The sequence below is a fragment of the Pipistrellus kuhlii genome, unplaced genomic scaffold (assembly GCF_014108245.1).
Source record: "Pipistrellus kuhlii isolate mPipKuh1 unplaced genomic scaffold, mPipKuh1.p scaffold_m20_p_21, whole genome shotgun sequence".
Lineage (NCBI taxonomy): Eukaryota > Metazoa > Chordata > Mammalia > Chiroptera > Vespertilionidae > Pipistrellus > Pipistrellus kuhlii.
In genome coordinates this window covers 8570488-8591338 of record NW_023425520.1, presented here as the reverse complement: position 1 = coordinate 8591338, position 20851 = coordinate 8570488, and the positions used below count along the sequence as shown (strand labels likewise).

The window sequence follows — 20851 nt, the reverse complement described above, 5'->3', positions numbered from 1 at the left end:
CTCTTGGACCCACCTGCTATTCCCATCTTCCCCTGGCACCCCTTCGCTCCCTCCCTGGCCCTGTGTGTTCACTCGCCCCCAGAGTGACCTAGTAAAGAGGCAGATCAGACCATATCCCTCCTGGTGTCGTAACCTTCAGCAGCTCCCTCTGCTCTGAGAATACAAACAATTCTCCTCATGGCCCCCAAGGTCCAGGCAGCTTACTAACCTCTCCACTGCTCACCCTGGCTTTAGGTGCTTCTCCTGGGCATGCCATGCTCCTGCCTCAGGCCCTTTGCACAGGCTGTCTCCTCCCCTGGGGGCCCCTCCCCTGCCTTCCCCCTCTCCTTCCTGTGATGCATCCAGATGCCCAGACTGAATCAGGCTGCCCCACCATATTCCCCCATGTCTCGCTCACTAAGCTGCGGTGCTGTGGCAGCTGGCCATGGCACTGTGACCTGGTCTCTATAATTCTTAGTGGGGAGGGCTGTCCTATGCATTGTAGGATGCTGAGTAACACTCCCCAAGTTGTAACAACTAAGTGTTCCAGACATTTCCAGATGTCCTCATGTGCAAAGTCATCCCCATTTGGGAACTGCTGCCCTAGACTGGTGGGAGGAGACTCACAGGACATGTTCCCACGGTTAGCCAACTCCTGGGTCACGCCAGGTCCTCGGTGCATGTTAGTGTAAGGTGGAGCAGATGGCTAAGCAACAGGAGAGGAGATGAATCCTTCCCTCTGTCCCAGGATAGCCACGGGGCAGGGAGCAGGTGGTCGCTCTCCCTGCCTCTCACCCTCACTTCCCTAGGGTGCTGGGAGGACACAGGCTAGACACCGCCAAGGCCTGGCACACTATCCCACCAGAAAGTTGGGAAGAACGGCCGAAGCTGCAGGTGAATCTGCCCCTTTGCACCCCGTAGAGGGGCCACACTGCCCCAGTGAGCCTCCTCGAGCTCTCATCTTCAGGGTCCCAGTTCACCAAGTATGGCTGCCGCCGGAGGCTGGACCTCAAGATGGTGCACCGCAGCTTCTGCGACGCCTTCCCAAAGCCCAAAGCCATCCGCCGGGCCTGCAACCCGCAGGAGTGCTCCCAGCCCGAGTGAGTGCCTGGGGCTGCCCGGCTGCCTGGCTCCAGCCTCTGGGGCCCACTAGAGGGAGGAGAGGGCAGACCCCCTCCCGGGGCCGCAGTGGAGGGAGGTCTGGGATCTGTGTCCACGGGGGCGGGGGTGGTCTGGGCCTCATATTCCCTGAGATGGGTGATTGGTTCGTTGTCACTCACCATGTTTTTGTGGAGTCTAAGAGGCTGTGTGCATCTGAGGGACAGCAAGTGGTAATTGCTCAGGTGAGGGAAACTGAGGCTCGGGGTATAGGGCTAGCTTCTGATCCTGTGGAAGATGTTTCCAAGGCAGCCCGTTATTTGCAGGACCTTGGGCAAGGGTGCAGCAAGCTTATGGGGCACCTTTGTGAGACGAGGGAAGGCCGTGCCTGAGAGAGCAGGAGGCCCTCCCTCTATCCACCGTGGTCACAGGGGACTGACCATGTGCCTCTCTGCCCTGGCAGATGGATCATGGGCGAATGGGAGCCGTGCAGTCAGAGCTGTGGGCGGACAGGCACGCAGGTCCGCTCCGTGCGCTGCGTTCAGACCCTGCACAACAACACCACTCGCACCGTGCACACCAAGCACTGCAACGACGCACGACCTGAGAGCCGCAGGGCCTGCAACCGCGAGCTCTGTCCTGGACGGTGGCGGGCCGGACCCTGGTCCCAGGTAAGTAGGCCCCCTGGCCCTGTCCTATGTTCTCAATCCCCAAACCGAGCTTGGGCAGGACTGAGGTGGCTGGGACATCCCACCTTTGCTGGACTCAGTTCATGCCCTGGGCCCCCTCCCAGAGGTCTCAGGGCACCAGTGGTGCCAGGTAATCAGTGCTCTGTTCAGAAACCCAGTGGAAAGTGTCCTCAGGGCAGCCTGGGCTCCAGGTTCTTTTCTCTGAAGGTGGCTGTGTGGTCTAGAAGGTCAGCTAAGCTGGCAGGAGGGGACACGAACCAATGAGGGCTTAGACTTGGGCTGGAAGGAGTGATAAGTCTTGGGGACTGAGGGAGATAGCTGAGCTGACGTAAGCACTGACATCTAGCTCTCAGCCAAGACCAGCCTCAGGGTCCATAATTCACTGGGAGGATCGCAGGGCTCAGAGGTCGGTGCACTCGTGGTTATGGGTTATCACAAGGAATGCTCAGAGCACAGTTAGGGAAGGGAAAAAGGCCATGGCCAAAGCCAGAGGAAACCGGCACCTGCTTCCAGGTGTTCCTTCCAGTGGATTCAGCATGGATGCACCTAATTCTCCCAGCAGTGGGTGCAGCAACACACACCAAGTGCTGCCAATCAGGCAGCCCAGCCAAGCCTGGGTGCCCAGGGTTTTCACTGGGGAGTAGTCACGTAGGCAACGGACTAAGGGTCAAAAACTGACAGGGTCCTTCAGGCCTGGGCTATCCGTGGCCACCCGCACCCAAGGATATCAGTTACCGAAGCTCTAGACCCCAGCAGGAAAGTGGGTGCTCAGCAGAAATCACATTGCTGGTGCAGAGCAACCCAAGCATGAAGAACACTCACCAGACAGAGCATTCCATGGACTTGGCTCCCTGGAGTTGCCCACGGGCCAGTCCTGCAAATGGCCTTTCTCGGGACTGTGAAGGGTTTAAGCAACCATGTCTGCCGAGTCAACCCTTTCTCACACACAGGGCAAGGACTTGAGAATTATCCTTGCTCACGGCTGGGCCAGCTGTGAGCCGAGCCAGGAGTCTGGGTGTGACTGCTCCTGCCAGCCCCTCCCCATGGAGAAGGCAGAGGGGGACAGGGGCTGGAAGGGCCATTGAGGGTGCTGGTAGTATAGAGCCTGGGGGAACATGGAGGGGTTAAAGGTCAGGGGGATGGTCATCTGCCAAAGCCTCTGGGACTCAGCACTTTCCCAGTGATCCCCCGTGCATAGCAGGTTTTTCTGGGTCTTGGGTAGCCCATAGCCAGAGCACTCAGAAATGCCGGGCCCTGCATAGTCGCTCTCTCTAACTCACAATCACTCTGAGACATAGGTGTATGTGTCTCCTCTTAAGAGCCCAACAAGACAAGACTGAGGCAGCCACCGAGGCTGGGGTGAGGCCGGGCCAGCCTGCAGTCCACACTCTCCCCGTGCCCCTCACCACTTCATACGAGTTATGGGATCACATGCGTGAGGGACCTACAGCATGGGAGGTGGCCCCTGACTGGTGACTCTCCTCCTGCAGTGCTCTGTGACCTGTGGCAATGGCACCCAGGAGCGGCCGGTTCTCTGCCGCACCGCGGACGACCACTTTGGGATCTGCCGGGAGGAGCAACCTGAGAGAGCAAGGATCTGTAGGCTGGACCCCTGCCCCGGTAAGCCCTCTGCTGCCCTGCTGCCTGGGCCCCAGTGTGCAAGCCCCAAGGCCAGGCGTTGGTCCAGGCAAATGATCATCCCACAATTGGCCTGGACTCAGCGTCCTTGGCCTTGAAATAGAAGTGGAGGCCTCCCAGGCAAGGGCTGGGCCCTTCCCATGGTGGGCAATATAAGGAACAGATCATCTTCAGGCAGGCCAGGCCCTGATGAAGGATGGGATGGACTCAGCTGGCCCCTGCCTCCCTGACACTCCCTGTTGGTCTGGGAACTAGAACCAGACTCAAAGCGACCACACAACAGGGCTCATACAAGACACATGCCCTGTACCTTGCACAGACAACAGCCAGAATACCAGCTACTTAGACACCTTGGCAAATGCTAGACCTGTGACCTCTTTTGGTCCCTGAAACAGCTCAAGATGTGGACCCCGCACAAGTTCTGTCTACAGAGAAGGGAGCTCAGGGGGGTCAGGTGTGCCCACCCCAGCTGGGAGCAGGGGTGGTAGATCCCAGTTCACTGGGTTCCTGCATTCCTGGAGCAGGCAGTCTGTGCTCCGCTGGGGAGCAGGCCTGGGTGTGGAGGACCAGTACACAGGTCAGGAGGCCAGCAGCACCTGTGTGGTAGCTACTCTATAGCTGAGACCAGGATGCATTGGTGCAGGGGAGAGAGACACAGGCCCATCTGTCATAAGGGAGAGCCTGGAAGGCCCTCATTGCCCTTCCCAAGGACACCAGGGTCTATGGAGCAGGGGGCAGGGGAGGCCTGGCTGGTGCCCCAGCGGCCGCAGCCCCTTTCTCTTCCCTCTAGGAAACATCTCCGACCCCTCTAAGAAGAGCTATGTGGTTCAGTGGCTGTCCCGACCGGACCCCGACTCGCAGGTCCAGAAGACTTCGTCAAGTAACCGGCCCGTTTATAACTCTGCCTCTGCCCTCCAGTGCATGCCCTGCGCCTTGTGGAGCTTGCCGTGGGCTCCCCTCCTCTCTTTCTATGGAAAACTCCCCTGACTCTTGCTGAGTGCTCTCAGTTGAATCTGTTTTCTCCTGGGCCTCTGTGCTCGACCATCTCCTTCGGAGCTGCTGGCCAGCTGGCCGGGAGGGCCAGCCTTCCAGAGGCAAGGCCCCGACACTGGCCTCTTGTGGGGGGTCCGGGACCTGGTTGGTGATGGCTTGTAAAGGGTCAAAGATCTGTCATGGTGCTGGTAGGGCCAGCAGCCAAAGTGAGAATGTGACCACTTGGTGACCGCCCCGCAGGGCCACATCCCTCCAAGCTGGAGCTGTAGGTTGGAAGTCAAGGGGAAACCTGCCCATCCCCTTTCAAATGCACCCACCACCCGGAGACTGGGGCTCTCGAGGCCTGCAGTTTGTGCTGCCATGCTGGGCAGCCCGGCCCTAAGGGTCCAGCGTTTTATTGGGGGCTTCCCGGCTGCCTCTTCTGCTGCTGCTGTTGCTGCTGCTGCTGCTGACCCTGTGCTGAGTGTGTCCTCCTGACTCATGTGACTGTGGCCTGTTTCCTGTGGCCTTTGCGTCCAACTCACACAGCCCTTGCCCCCACGCCCTGTCTCCGCAGGCAGGTTCAGGTCAAACGGAGGAGGCCTGGTATGTGTCCCTCCAGTGGGACAAAGGGACACACTGCCACTCCCATTCTTTGTCCATCAGCTCCAATGGCCTTTCCTTGTCATGCACACATGGCCCCATCCACAGGGGGGAGAGCGTGAGAGAGTGAGAGACTGATGCGGATGCGGCCACCTGCCAGTGTGAACAACTACAGAATTACCTCAATTTTTATTGCTTTTTTGCTTAGACAAAACTATGTAGAAAATGCCTTAAAGTTGAAAGGTAACAGAATTGGCTGCTAACTCCAGCTTCAGAGTGGGATGTGATCCAGGTGGGAGGCAGAACCAGGGGGGGGAATGGTCTAAGTTATCCACCTTTGGCCAAGAGTAAGTTTTCTCAATCAGGTGGCCTGGCTCCCTGCGCCCCTTGGCCTGTGCAGGGACCCGCGCACTCTCCGGCCACCTGTGTAGGAAGGACCCCCACTGGCCAGTGGCGCTGACTGTTGCTGGAGCCCTTGTGGGCGCTCCCACAGCTCTGCCTTACACCAGAGGGCAACATTCTGGCCCTTCCAGTGACCCGTGTAGCGCTCCCGCCGTCACTCCCACCGCACACCCCAGCGCTGTCCACCCGTGAATATGATAGCATCCCCACCAACACCAGCCTCCTGGCACTGATTACTGTTATGTAAATACTCGGTGTGTACTAATTCTCACGACTGTTAACTTCCAACTTTGACTAGGCCACGCGAGTGACACGAGTGACTCTGGGAAGGTGCCGTACACTCCTGGGCATTGTTCTCTCTGTCTACATGCACTTTGGTTTATCAGGGATATTTTACTAGTGTTTTGTATGTATTTATGGCATATTATATAGGTTCCATTGTCGTTGCTTTCCAGTGTTGTTGTTTTTTTAATGAGACCATGTGAGTGTGTGCCAAAGTGACTGTGAAAACAACCTTTTATTCTTACTAACGCTGGAAGGACTTCCTGTCATGCAGCCCACAAATAAACTCAATAAAAGTTCAGTGAAACCGAGTGCTTGGGTTCGGCACACTGTTGGCTGGCTCCTTCTCGTCCTCTCTATGGCTGATGGCACATGGAGCTGCGGGTGCCCTTCTGTCCATTAGTTCCTTGGTTTCTGATTCAATGCACTTTACTGGCCTTTCTCTTGCCAAAGGAGATGCTTAAGGTCGCTCTGCTGTGGAGACACGCCCCACCCCTCCTGTGAAGACACACCATTGTGACTTTGAGTTCTGAGTCACTCATGCTAAACAAGCACCTCCAGGGACACCTATGTTCTCCTCCTGTTTGGTGCTCTTGCAGTCCCCTCCTCAGAGGAGATCTGAGCCATGCAGTGGAAATGTGAGGTCAGGAACCAAGACTGTGCTGGTCCACCATCAGGCCACCACCCTGGCCCCAGGCAACTCTCAGCTCTCTGTTCAGGAAAGGAGAATCTGAGTCAGGAGAAGGGCAAGGCAGTGGTGGCTCTAGACGTCTGGCCTATAATAGTCACAACTGTGTGTGCTCAGTCACGCCTGCCCTTAGAAGCCACGGGGCCTGTGCATTCATTCAGCTTGCTAAAAGGACGGTAGGGTCTCACGGGGACCTCGCATCTGGAGCCCGAGTGCTGCCCTGCCAGTGGGTAGGTATCTCTCTTCTCCATTTCCTAGGAAGGGTCCCAGGCAGGGAGGAGGAAAACAATGAGAAAGTTTGACATGAGGTTACCATAAGTCATGGACATGGGCTTCGGGGCACAGTGCCAAGCCCCAGGTGTCAGTTTGCAGGGTAGGGGATCCTGGTAGTTGTGGCTGAGTCCTGGCTGCCCAGGGCTCTGGCCATGGAAAGGAATTCCAGCTCAAGAGAGACAAGGAGACCAAGGCAATTCTGTCTAACAGAACTGCGTTCACTTAGTCTCCTTTCTGGACAAATCGGGAGAAACCCCCAGAGTGCTGTGCGCTTGGGGACAGCCAAGGTGATGGAGATGTGGGCAGACGGGGGATGCCTGCCACTTCTTTAACTTGTCACACAATCTTTTGAAAGGTGAAACGGTGCAGAGAAAAGAAAGCTCTCTCCACCCCAGGCTTTTCCGGCGTGGGGTGGACAAAGGTGACTCAGGTTCCTGTAAATGTGGCCTGAGTCCAAGCAGCAGCGGGTCCCCGTCCTCATGGTCCCACATGGCCACCTCGGGAGAAAGTGGGACTCACACAGGTCTCAGCGTCTCTCACGCTTGCTCATTTCTTTCCAACTCAGGCCACACAGCAACGCCCTCTCCTGGCCCCTGAGCCTTTGCCTTCACTCATAACAGGGTTGGTGAGTCTCTCCCTGGAATTTGAGGAAAATTGGACTTATAAATTGACTTAAGAAGACATAAAACTTCTCTTTGTACCTTATTTGCCACAATAGTTTGACATGAAGAGTAGTGTGAAATTTTCTTCTAAAATAAAATGTAAGTCAAAAAAGGAGTTAACTTAAAGGAGGAAAGTACTAAGCAAATAATCACACAGGTTATTAACGCAGATACAGCCAAGACTGTGGGAACGGCACACAGGCTTCAACTGGTGACAATGGGTTCCTCTCACCAGCTTGTTCGCTGGAAGGCAGTAGGTCTTGCTGGGAATAGCTGAGGATGGAGGGTTGGGAAACTGAAGTTGTCAGCCCGGGCCAGTCAGTGCCTCGGTGCATGTCTCTCCGCCTTGGGTGGTATAATTTCTTCTTCATCTCAGCACTCAGAAATGCTTCTTAAAAACCCACAACCATTCATATCCTTTTAAGGGTGATAGGTAATGATTCTTTTTAAATTAATCGAGGCTGATATTAGCAGAGCCAAGCTTTTGGCCAGTAGCCTTCTCAATTACTTATACATTCACTGAATTTTAATTTTTAAAAACTTAAAGCACTGCAGCCCAGTATTCAAAGGAAATCAGACCCAGAAGACTATATGTAAGCCAGGGAGCAGGGAGGCACCCTGGGAGGAGCCTGTTTGTGTCAGGGAAATGGACGGCTCATCCCAATGTGTCCATTCACTCAGCAGCAGTTGCCGAGTGCTTTCTGTGTCAAGCTCTGACCCGGGCACTGAGGACACTACCAAGTACCTGAGCAGAAGTCAGCAAACTTTTACTCTAAACGGCCAGATAACACTGGGGGATATGTGGTCTCCCCCACAACTACTCAACTCTGCCTTGGAAGTGAGAAAGCAGCTGTAGATAATAAAGGAACGGCATGCCTGTACCAGTAAAACCTCATTTGCCAAACCAATTAGAGGGACTGGCTTGGCCCAAGGATGTAGTTAGCCCACCCCTGGCTTAGACTGATGTGATGCCTGCTTCTCAGGATTCCAGCCTAGTGGGAGGCAGGAGAGGGAAGATGCTTAATACCAACCTTGCTAGGAGTGAATAAAAGGCTCTGGTGACAGGAGAGTGCATGCTGTGTGGCAGAAGTGGCCCCACTCCCAGCAGCACTGCCAGGCCAGGCTCCCTGCTCACCCTGTGCCTCTGCCCCTCCCCAGGCCCCAGCTGACCAGTGGGTCTCCCTGAGGTCTGTGACCAGTGCTTTTGACACAGCTCACCTGCCAAAAAGGGGCAGTGGCCAGGGAAGGGGAAGGGAGAGAGAGGGACTCTGACCCCCTCGCACCCCATGGGTTTCAACAAGACTACTCTAATTTCATCTGTCGCATATTTTGGACATCGGTGTACGATTCCATCTATCAGTTTTAAAACCCTGAAAATAACATCTCTGGGTCTTCTAATTTGATTTCTGGAATCAGCCCTCGGCCCTCAACCACCTGTCTGTCTTTCTCCCTTCACATTGTGAGCCTGTTACTCAATCTCAAGGTGAGGAAGACCAGGGCTGTTCCTGACCAGCCGATCTGTGTTTATCCCTTCGCATTGTGGGTCCTGAAGCCAGCCATGCTTCCTCCCTGGTTTGGCCACTTAGGTGCTCAGAACCCAAACTGGTCCCACCTCTGGTTGGTCGGTGCCTCTATGTGTTCTTGCCTGTAACGTTGCTATTGTAAAATGCATAAATGTCCTGTTCTGGACTTCCTCCGTTATTCACATTTATATTGCTTACATTTGTACCTTTACTGGTTCTTTCATTCACTCTTCTAGGCTCTGGGGATAGAGAGGGCATTCAACTATAGCTTGGGCCTCTGCCATTTGGTGCTTACAGGATAATGAACAAGTCACACATTAGTCGCTTTACCTGACAATTAAATGTGAGCTCACCAACTGGGATGAAGTGCTGGGAAGGGGAGATTCGTGGCATGAGGGGACCGCACACCGGTGGGGTTTAACCTCCTAAGGGAGGTAGGCGATGTCTGTCTGAGGAAGATGTGTTTCATCTGAGCCTAGAGGAGAAGAGAGCAGCTGGAGGCGAGAGGCTCAGCATGTGCAAAGGCTCTGTGGCCAGTAGGAGCCCCACAGAGCAGCAGGTCCAAGGCCTGAGGGAAACCAGAGAGGGTTGGGGACAGCTCTTCACTCGGAAAACAAAGGGCAAAGCAGGGGCTTCACTCAGGACAATGACAGGGTCACATTTCCAGTTGAAAACCATTCTGATTGTAGACAAGTAGGCAGAAAGGTGGCTCTTACCACAGTGTGCCAGTGTGTGGAGGTGAGAGGGAGGGGAGTGTGCACATATCCGAGAGGGTGTAGGAGGAGATGCTGATGGACTTGGAAATGGCTGGATGGAGTGTGCACCTGAAAGGCATTCTCGGAGGCAGATGGTACCAGCAGAGGCTGTGGGCTTGGGCTGCATGTGTGAATTCTCAGACAGCTTAGGGACTGTTGGGGTTATGGGGTGTCTAGTAGGAAGTTGTGACCATGAATCTAAACCTTGGGGAGTTTGGGGTTGGTGCCCAACTAAGTGGTCACCAGCCTATTGGAAAAATTACAGGTTTGAGCAGTTGCCACGCAACAGGTGAATATCAGAACCAGGGGTCCTGAGTAGAGGGGCCTGCCTGGCTGCTGTGGCAGAAAGTTTTGATGGGCAGGCAGAGCTGCAGATGGAGGCGTAATCTGTATGTTGGTGAATCCATATATGTGGTTCCCATCCCATGGCTGCCCTTCCTCCCCTCTTCCCTTCCTCTCAGTAGGAGCTGAGGTCAACTGAGGAAAGTGAGGAAAGGGAGGTCACAGCACAGGTTTGTGTGGGAAAGGCTGGGAGCCTCTCTGTGGAAAGCAGAGTGTCTGAGCAGAGAAACAAGTAGGCAGAGTGGGGCCCATTGAGGTTAGTCATCAAGAATTTATAAGATCAAATGCCCCCTGTGATAGTACTCATTCCTTCATATTGAATGAATTTTGTAAATCATCTCAATATGTGTGTTGCATGTGAAATGCGGTGGTGCGGGAAATGGAATTTGAAAAGAACAGAGTGAAGGGGAGTGAAAACAAGAGGAGTTGGATGGGTTGGCTCAATCTAGCTGCAGACAGAGGTGGAGCTAGGCTAGGGAGAAGGCAGCTGCGTGGGGAAAGAGAGACAATGTGGCCTCCAAGGAAAGAGTCAGGCTCCCCATGCAAGCTGCACCGAGGGTGACCAGTGTCCTGGCAGGAAGGACAGGAAAGGATGTGCTGGGCAGAAGGATTTGCCTATGTGAAGGCATCAAGTTATGGAGCCGTTGGCTTGAGAAATAGCTGGAAGCTCAGTGCAACAGGGCAATGGGGTGGTGGGGCAGGACACAAAGCTCTCAGGTAAGTTGAAACAAATGGAAGAAAACCCGTATTTTAAATTTCTCTTTAGGCACTTTTCAGAAACAATGATTGTCTGGGGAGTTTGCTGAGGATTGGAACAAATGTGAGGAGTGTGGTGAGGCCATAGCCAAGGCTCTGGGTTTGCTCTATCAGGTTTTAGGAATTGGTTCTTTGGGGTTTGATTTTGATATAGTTACTGATTATAGATTATTGTAGAGTCAATCATTACCACAGGGATGTCACTTGTAAAGATATGGCAAAGTCCCACTCTTTAAAATGAGCTGGAATCACTCCCTCATGTCCGCTTTCTCCCTAAACCCCCCCCCCCCCCCCCCCAAGAACAGACAGGTCTCATTTCTGCCTTGAACTCTGAGGGATAGTGAAAAATCTAGACTCAGCTGGGGCCTGCATGGAGGAGGGACCATTGCTCACAGCGTGGCTGCACTCCAGGGCAGGCCTGGCACTCCTCTGACATGGAAACCACACAGACTTTCCGTGTGAGCTCGCTTGCCTGTGCACTGTCTCTGGGCTCTTTCAAATGCCTCCTGCAGCAAGCTGCCCCCTAAAGGGACACAACATTTCCCTTATCTCGTCCTTCGGTTATTTGTCCCGCTTTTCTCTTTCAGAGGGCCGCTGCCAAGGCGACAAGTCAATGTTCTGCAGGATGGAAGTCCTGTCTCGCTATTGCTCCATCCCAGGCTACAACAAGCTGTGCTGCAAGTCCTGTAACCTGCATGACAACCTCACTGACGTGGATGACAGGGCAAGGCCACCGCCCGGGAAGCATAATGACATTGAGGAGCTCATGCCCACCCTCCCAATCCCCACTCTAGTCATGGAGGTGCAGCCTGCGCCAGGCCCGCCCCTGGAGGTGCCTCTCAATGCCTCCAGCACCAATGCTACTAAGGAGCACCCGGAAACCAATGCGGTTGACGTGCCCTACAAAATCAATGGCCTGAACAATGAAGTGCAGCCACCCAACCTAATCCCTCGACGGCCAAGCCCATCTGAGAGAACCAGAAACCAACGGATCCAAGAGCTTATGGATGAGATGAGGAAGAAAGAGATCCTCGGATAGTTCTAATAAAGTGAAAGGTAGCATCAATAGCATTTTTTTTCCTTGCTTATAGAGATATTCCATGGGATGCCATCCTGTGTCATGGTGATTAAATCAAAATTCCCGAGTCCCAAAAGTTTTGAGGGAACAGAGGGAGAATCACATGAAAATGGATATGTGTGTATTATACAGATGGTTGTGAGCATGTGGCCAACAAGGAGAACACATGGGTGTCCCAGCCCCAGAATGTTCTGAACCCTGAACTGGGCTTGGGTCTGGGGTAGAGAGCAATGTCAGTGAGGGAGGGCAAGAGGACTAGCTTGGAGAAAGAAGACATTTGCCTCAAGTTTCTGAGCAGTAACCAGTGGTGACAACACAGGCATTTCCTTCTAATCCCCAGGCTTGGACACGAGCCCCGTGGGGACTCTTAGGAAACAATGATTTAGTCACTAACTTCCCAGTCACTAAGCTGAGGCCATGGACTCCGGTGCCTCCAATGCCAGGCAGGTGGTGAGGACAAGTGTGGTGGCTCCAACATTACTGCCTCTGTGAGAACTGGCCTGCTGCCAGAGAACATGCTTTTTCACTAGAAGTCTAGATTCCGTGTGAAAATTCTGTCTTTAAAGATCAGTCCAAAATACTCGGAGGAGGCCAGGAGTCTGTTAAGGTGCAGGGCCGCCAGGCTGCAGCCTCTGGTCTCAGACATGACCTGACACAGCCTGGCCAATCAAGGACTTAGGGAAGCCATCTGACGCATTTGGTGCTCACCAGCTGTGCTGTCTCGGCCATGTCTGACTGTGACGCTGGCCATTTCTTCCTGGGAAAGTCCCTGGAATCCTATAACTTTGGCTTGAGGATTGATCTAAACAGGGGGTCATGTTTTCTGCAAGATGAGAATTCAGTGGAGTGAACTCTCAGGTCTCTCTCCTCTCCATGAACCCTGACCTTCCTTGTCCCCTCTGGCCAGCCTGGCCTTGGCCCTGCAGCTCCCCAAAGGGGCTCTCTCCTTCCACAAGTGCATCGGAAGACTGACAGGCATGTGGTGTGCTGGGAAGTCCAGTGAGTGGTCAAGGCTGACTCTCCCAGAGGGGCAGGAGTGCTGCCACCAGGATGGTCATGCCTCAGGGACCCACAATGGACTTTTTAGGCTTGGGTATGCTTGTGGGGGATAGGCCTGCCCTATTGGAGCCTTCCAGCCCCCAGCCCTGCCCCCACTGTCATCCCTTAAAAGTTTCAATAGGGAACTGCCAGATATGTCCTCTGATGAGAGGCATTGGGTAGGAGGTGGGGAGAGCCCTCTTTTGCTCTTTCCAAACAGTAACAGTTTCTATTTCAGCAGAATGGTGCTTTGTGAGCAAGATGTGAATGAGAGAGAAATAAGAAGGGAGTGGGTGGAGATGGATGGGAGAATAATGGCTAATTTTTACCTCTCCCTGCATTGATATTAACATGCAGCTTCAATTTCCCAAAATTGTAAGACCTGGGGAGCATATTAGCTCCTTAGCTGGGCCTCCCTTAACATTATTGGGCTTTTCGTACCCACAGAGTTCCAGAGCCTTTTTATTCTTGCCAGTCAGATCTTAGAGAACTCTTTCTTGTTTAAGTCCCCATTATATGGGCAAAAATACTGAGGCTCAGGAAAGTACCATGCCAGCAATTTTATACTGAGTTTTGCAGTCTGTGTGTGTGAATCTGTACGTGTGAGTGTGTGTGTGTGTGTGTGTGTGTGTGTGTGTGTGTGTAGCCTAAGGGACAAAGAAAGGGTATAGGACATAGTGAGGACCATTCTAGGATAATGCTTAACTGTCCAACTGGATGATGACCAGCCTTCCTGTCCCCTGGTATAGCCGCCCTCTCTTTCTGCCACCATGCCCCACGCATGCTCAGACACTGTGCAATGTCTAAAGAAGCTTGCTGACTCCTAAGAACTAAACTGGAGAAACGTTTTGAACATCTCTCATAGTATCACTTCTTCTTTAGTAAGGTGTGGTATACAGTACTTTCACAATCCTGTCATTATAATTAGGAAATGGGTCCCTCTGTGGTATTAGTTACGACCTGAAAGACTGGGCAGTTTGTGCTTGGGTCTGTCTTGGAATGTAAAGGAAGTTTGGGATGACTAACCCTGGCCTGGGATCCTCAGAATCAGAACGATCCACTCCCAGATCCTAGCAAAGTGGGGTTGCATATCTTGGGGCCAGAAATCTTTGGAGAGAGGCCCTCGGTGGGACATTGCCAGGGGTACCTGTCTTTGGCTAGTGGGAGAGAGATGTGCTCTGGAAGCTGTAGGCCAGCAAGGCCGTGTCCTCACATGCCATACTCAGTGCTTTGGACCATATATCCAGAGTGCTCCAGACGTAAGCAGTCCTCAGAGGTCTCTCCCCAAGGAATGCAGTGTTCATGCAGCTCTGAGAGACTGAAAGTCGCTGAGCTTGGGACAGTTGGAGAGCAGGCTGAGCAACAGTGCTGAGCTTCCAGGGTCAGCCCTGTGTTCAAAGCTCCTGCCTTGTGTGTAGGGAAGGCCATGCAGCTATTCTAGCTGAGTTTCATAACACCATGTATGACTCAGGTGTCCTCTGTCCACAGTTAAAAAAAAAAAAAAAAAAGCTGAGGGACTCGAGGATCACTTTATGTTCACAGGGAGAATTGTGCTAGCATTTTGGCACCTGGCTCTTGATATATTGCTTTTGGAAAACCCATGGAATTTCACATATAAGCATTTCATTTGTATTTTAAATTGGTTTGTCTTTTTGCTTGTTTGTCCCTTGGTTTGGAGTGTATAAATGGTGCTCAATAGTCAATGTCTATCAGGTGACTGTGTACTCCTGTGTGACAGGCAGCCAGCACACACAAAATCATCATGGTGCTGAACTCCAACCACATTTATCTTACTGATCACAGCAAACAATACATCTCTCTTCTGTATAGTAAAATTTGGTTCCTTGATTTTGTAACTTATTAAAGTCACAATGTCTGTGTTTTTGCACATCGTGCTTGTGTTGTTTCTTACCTCAATGGCACTTGTCCACATGCCCAGCTTGGACTTGAGCAGACAGAAGGATGTGCTGCCCTCAAAAAGCCAAGAGGTGAGGAGACCAGTACAGGGTGAGAGGCAGCCAGAGGAACTTATCCCTCGCCCAGCTGCCCATGGAGTTAGCTTGCCAGGTGTCTGGAGTAAGCCCACAGCTCCAAAGGAAACCTTTAGTTCAGAGAGACGAAGACGCTCCAAACACCTCCTCTTCTCCGATTCTATCTCTGCTGTAGTTAGGGCTTCCTGGAAAAATACCCCAGGTTGTGTTAAACTTGAATTTCAGAGAATAACAAATAATATTTAGTGTATGTTCCATTTTTATACTAAAAACGTTTGTTGTTTCTCTGAAATTCAAATTTAACTGAGAATCCTGTGTTTTAATTTGGTAACCCTGCTTATAAAAGACAAGTTCATTTGCTCTGGCCCTCTTTGATACAGGTGTTGGGGAAAAGGAACACTGAAGAGTGTAAAATTCCCCAGCCAGGAAGGAGGCCAACAACATGTACCAAGAAATCATACTAGTTTGGAAGGGGCCTGCAGGTGGCTTTGGGATGCACAAGATTTCTCCTCTTGTTCACTGTAATCTGTTTGGACTCTGTTTTCATAGTAGAGTTGTCCTTTAGAACAGAGAACAGGCAGTGTGTGTTTAGAGTAGGGGAGGAAGGTCACTTGACGAAGCAGAACTGGCTGAGATGAAATGTTTGAAAAGGTTATTCATAACCAGATAGCTCAGAGAGGTTCTTTTAGAAAACAGGTCTGGATTACACAGGAAGCAGTAAGGAAAACCCAATCTGTGCTTTCTGAAGATGTGGACAGATGGCGAAGAGGAGCTAATTGCAGAGGTTCTGGCCACAACCTCTCCTCTGTGCACTGTGTAAGTCTCTGTCTCACAGGCACAGACTAGCCAAGCCATGGTCACACCCTGCCGTAGAGGCCACGTGGCCAGTAACTTACCCTCTATATCTCATGGTTCCACAGAGTTGTATCTTCAGTCTTGTGATATTACTCATAATCCATACGCCCATGATTTTATACCCCAACATTTGTATGCACACCCCAAATTATACATGTCCTGGACCAGTGGTTGGCAGACTATGGGTCGCATGCCACATGCGGCTCTTTGGTCCCTTGAGTGTGGCTCTTCCACAAAATACCAAGGCCTGGACGAGTCTATTTTGAAGAAGTGGCATTAGAAGAAGTTTAAGTTTAAAAAATTTGGCTCTCAAAAGAAATTTCAATCATTGTACTGTTGATATTTGGCTTTGTTGATTAATGAGTTTGCCAACCACTGCCCTAGAGCAAAGGAAACTATGGAGAAAAGTAAACAAATGAGACTATATCAAAATCAAAAGCATATGCACAGCAAAATGAAACCATCAACAAAATGAAAAGTCAGCCCACTGCATGGGAGAACATATTTACCAATTATTCATCTGATAAGGGGTTAATTTTCTAAGTACTATATAGGGAACTCATGCAACTTAACAAAAGGGAGACTAACAATTCAATTAAAATATGGGCAAATGACCTAAATAGACACTCTCCAAAGTGGATATATTAAAAAGAGACATATGAAAAAGTGCTCAAAGTCACTAATCATCCAAGACATGCAAATTAAAACTACAATGAGGTATCACCTCACACTTGTCAGAGTGGCTATCATCAACAAATGACAAGTGTTGGCGAAGATGTGGAGGAAAGGGATCCTAATACACTGCTTGCAGTAATGCAGACTGCTGCAGCCTGTGGAAAATTTTTTCCTCAAAAAATTCATTTTTTCCTAAAAAAATTAAAAATGGAATTTCAATTTGACCCAGTAATCCCACTCCTGGGAATATATTCTAAGAATCCTAAAAAAAACAATCAGAAAGAATATATGCACCCCTATTTTCACAGTAGTACAATTTGCAATAACTAAGATTTGGAAACAGACCAAATGCCCATCAGCAGATGAGCGGATTAAAAAGCTGTGGTACATTTACACAATGGGATACTATGCAGCTATGGAAAAGAAAAAAGAAAAGAAAAAACTCTTACCATTTACAACACCGTCGATGGGCCTGGAGAATATTAAGCTAAGCAAAATAAGCCAATCAGAGAAAGATAAGTATCACATGATCTCACTCATAAGTGGAATCTACTGAACAAAATAAACTGATGTACAAAATAGATCCAGAGGCAAAAAAGCATGGAACAGACTATCGAATTTCAGAGGGAAGGCAGGGATGGTGGGTGGGAAACAATCAACCAAAGAACTTGTATGCATATATGCCTAACCCATGGAAAAGAGATTAGGGTGGTGAAAACCTAGAGTAGTGAACGTGCTAGAAGAGGTCGTTTCCTTGCCCCACACCCAGAGGTAATCACCATCCCAACTTTTGTGTTGAAGTGGAAACTCGTCTCCAAAGATGATTCCCCAATGAACCATGTCCCCAGGTAGTCACTCAACCCTTATACCATCTCCCTTTGAATCTGGGCCAAATCTGTGAATCATTATTGACCAATGGAATACAAGAATTAATGCTGTATGACTTCCAAAACTGAGTTATAAAATTTGCAACTTGTCCATAAGTCTCTTAGAATGCTTGCTCTTGAGTCACTGTCAGCCACCCTTCTATGGAGAAGCCCAAATAAGCTCTTAGTCAGCTATCATCAACTGCCAGAGATCTTGGAAATCAGTCCCAGCTGCCATTTGACTGTAAATGCATTAGAGACACCAAGAATTGCTCAGCTGAGCCCAAACATGGAACCAAGACAGATACCAATCAATTGTTTCAAGCCACAAAATTTTGAAGTGAGTTGTTATTAGATAGTCTAGCTAGGATAGTAGAAAGATAACTAGAATACCTCTCATTTAATCACTTGCTGTTTTTAATTTCTTCATATTTATAAATCATTAAGTATAAATTTTGAAAAAATAGTATCATACTATGCGTAGCTTCCTATACCTTTTAAAACTCATTAGTATGTTTTAAAATTCATGTTTTGCATGTAGCTTTGATTCATTCATTTTTATTACATTCAACTGTGTTAATATTCCAAAATTTATCCATTCTCTTATTAATGGACATTCTGACTACTTTCAAATATTTGCTATTATGGTCAGTGCTAAGAATACTTGTATACATGTCTCTTTGGGCTCATATGCAAATATTTATCTAGCATATATAAATAGAACTTTTGTTTTATGACATGCACATGGACCACCTTACAAGATGTCAATGATTTAAATCAATTTATACTCCCACTATTAGAGTATGAATGTGTTATTCTATACATTCCAAAACTCATTGTTGTCAACCATCTTAATTTTTTGTCATATGTACTTATAAAATCATGCCTATATGTATTTTTAAGTACTAATGAAGTTAAGCATTTTTTAATTTTTGGAAATATGTATTTCTTCTGTGAAATAAGCAGTCATGTATTCAGAACACTTTTCTTCTACTAGGTTGTCTTGTTTCAAATTTTCCAGATGATTATTTTAATGTGATCAAATATGTAAAATATTAATATAACTTACTTGTTTCCTGTTTAAAAAATTCTTTCCTACTTTTAGGTCATAAAGTTCTTTCTTACATATTCTTCCAAGGTCATAGTTTTGCCTTTTATGTGTTATGGTGAGGATAGGCATCTTTTTTTTTTTTCTTTCTTTCATGAGAATCATTTGTCTTTTTGAGCCATTACTGAATAGTTCATTCTTTTTTCATATTTGTTGTCATGAATACTAAAATTTTCCCATTTTCTTCAGCAGGTTTTTTGTAAATACCTTTTTACTAAGTTAAGGAACTTCCTTTCTATTGCTTAAGCTTTAACATGATTGAGTGCTGAGAATTTTGGCTGCTTTTTCTGCATTTGATGAGCATACAGATTTCTCTCCTTTAATCTGTTAAGGAGGTGCATAGTATCTGTAAGTTTTTAAATGTTAAATAAACCATGTATTCTCATTTTTTAAAACCCTACATTTATCATGACCTATTAAACCATGCTAATGCTATTTGGGACTTTTACACTTCTGTTCATGGGTGATAATGATGAGTAATTTTCCTTTATGTTTCTATGTCTGATTTAGGTAATGAGTTTATTAGAATCGTTGTGCTGATATATCATCTCCTCTGAAAGCCTTTGTATAAGACTTACATGTTCTGTTATTGAAAGTTTGATAGACCTCACCTTAAAAATAACTGGGCCTAACATTTGTGAGATTTAATTCAGTTTTGTTCTTGTTTTTGCTGATTTTAAGGCTATCAAAACTTGAGGAATGTTAGGATTTAAAAGTCTGTGTCCCCACAAAACCTGTATGTTGAAATCCAGGCAATGACATTAGAAAACAGAACCTTTGGGAGGTGATTATCAAGAGGGTGGAGCCCTCATGAATGTGATTAGTGTCCATTTAAGAGGTCCCACATTATCCCATCCACCATATGAGAACAAAAGGCATTGGCTTTAAAGCTGGTAGAGTGTCTCCACCAGAACACAAACATGCTAGTTCCTTGATCTTGGACTTAGCAGCCTTCAACAGTGAGAATAAAATTGTTTATAAACCACCCAATCTGTGATACTTAGTTCCAGCAGTTCAAACAGATTAAGACAGGGAAGTTATATTTTCCTAGAAATTTTCTCAGTAATTAGAGAATTTAAATAATGGTTGTGGGGAAAGGTGCAGGTGGGGCATTTAATGACTCAGAAAAGTTTGTTCCTCACAAGTCTAAAACAATGGTGTCCAATAGTCCCAGGAGGCAAAAAGTGAATTCAATGGTTTCTGCTTTGCTCACACTCTACCTCCAACAGCACTTTTTCCGTGTGAGTTTTTTTAAACAAATGGATATTTCAGTCTTTGAGTGCTTCCTGTTCCTGACAAACTGGGCAAAACTAGATGACTTTGGCTTCTGTCAAGTTCAATAATTTTAGTCTGTTGTGACATAACTGCTCAAATTATTTACATTTCAGAAATGCTTAAGTAGACTAACTTATTGAAGGATAGAATAGTCCATTTTTGTAGAAAGAAGCACCTGACCTTAGAACCTGATTTTTTCTAGTGACCTGCAGAGCATAGGGAGTGAGTGCTATGTGATGGGGGTGAAAGTAACCTTGTTCACTTTAATTTGAGGGAGGATAACCTGAGTCCCAGTGGCTGATGATCAGAGAGCTCAGGAAACAGGCACAGCCTGGGGGGACAAGAGTTGTAAATTAACTTGCAAAAGCAGTAGCTGTCTTATTAACCCTTTTCAACTTAATACAGCAAAGGTAATCAGTTTATGAGAAAAACAAGTGAAATGTTATGCACTTTGTGATTTAAAATAAAGTCACTTTAGAAAAATCACTTTGTAAATTTTCTTTTCAAGTGGATAACTTAGAAAGCAGAGGAGAAACAACCTAAAAGTTGTAACAAGCGGCAAGTACAGAATTTGCTTTTAAATAAAAAATAAATAAAAAAAACAAAGTTTTACAGTGAAATAGATACACCTGCTTCCATTTCTCCTCCAAAACCGTCTTCTTACCAGATGTACCCGTTAATAATGCGGATTTGTAATAAAAGAAAACACAATAATTTCAAGAGAAACAAACATCAAAAGTGCTTTATTCAAAGTAATGTCAATTGCTAGCATCTTTCAGGTAATTTGTGGATACCTTCCCAATAGAACATTTCTTGTTTTGAGGCAAACCATTCAGACACCCAATTTTCCACTTCTTTGTACATTTTGAAGTGCTGCTCAGAAAGTCAGAAAGTGTGTATGCCATCAATTGGAACAAGTGGTAATCTGAAGGAGCAGGGTCTGGTGAATAATTTCCAGGCAAGATCTTTTAAAGTGTCTTTAACTGGTTTTGAAGTGTGTGGTGGTGCGTTATCATGAAGCAAAATTACTTTGCCGTGTCTGCTGGCACATTTTGGTCATTTCACGATCAAAGCATCATTCAAATAAATTATTTATTGTTGGTAGTGATCAGTATTAACGGTTTCACCTGGTTTTAGCTCATAATACACTATACCTTCCTGATCTCACCAAATGCAGAGCATTGTCTTCTATCTGAAGCAATTTGGCCTTGTAGTCGATGTTGATGGTTGACCTGGATCAACCCATGATTTTGTGCATTTGGGATTCTAAAAATAAATCCACTTTCCATCCCCAGTCACAATT

The 20851-nt window shown here is 48.3% G+C and overlaps 1 protein-coding gene across 2 annotated transcripts in view; it reads left to right on the top strand.

The window, feature by feature from the left end:
- The window catches only part of ADAMTS2 (ADAM metallopeptidase with thrombospondin type 1 motif 2), a 226253-nt gene extending 211587 nt beyond the window's left edge, over positions 1-14666 (top strand). Inside the window, exons 18-22 of one of the 2 annotated variants that reach the window (XM_036450135.2) lie at positions 947-1079; positions 1541-1748; positions 3257-3386; positions 4195-4284; positions 11250-14666. In XM_036450135.2, the coding sequence (XP_036306028.1) occupies positions 947-1079; positions 1541-1748; positions 3257-3386; positions 4195-4284; positions 11250-11701 (1013 nt within the window). In that variant the 3' untranslated portion in view covers positions 11702-14666. The remainder of the gene's footprint in view (positions 1-946; positions 1080-1540; positions 1749-3256; positions 3387-4194; positions 4285-11249) is intronic. The other variant, XM_036450136.2, reaches the window with a different exon arrangement.
- The last annotated feature ends 6185 nt before the right edge of the window (positions 14667-20851 follow it).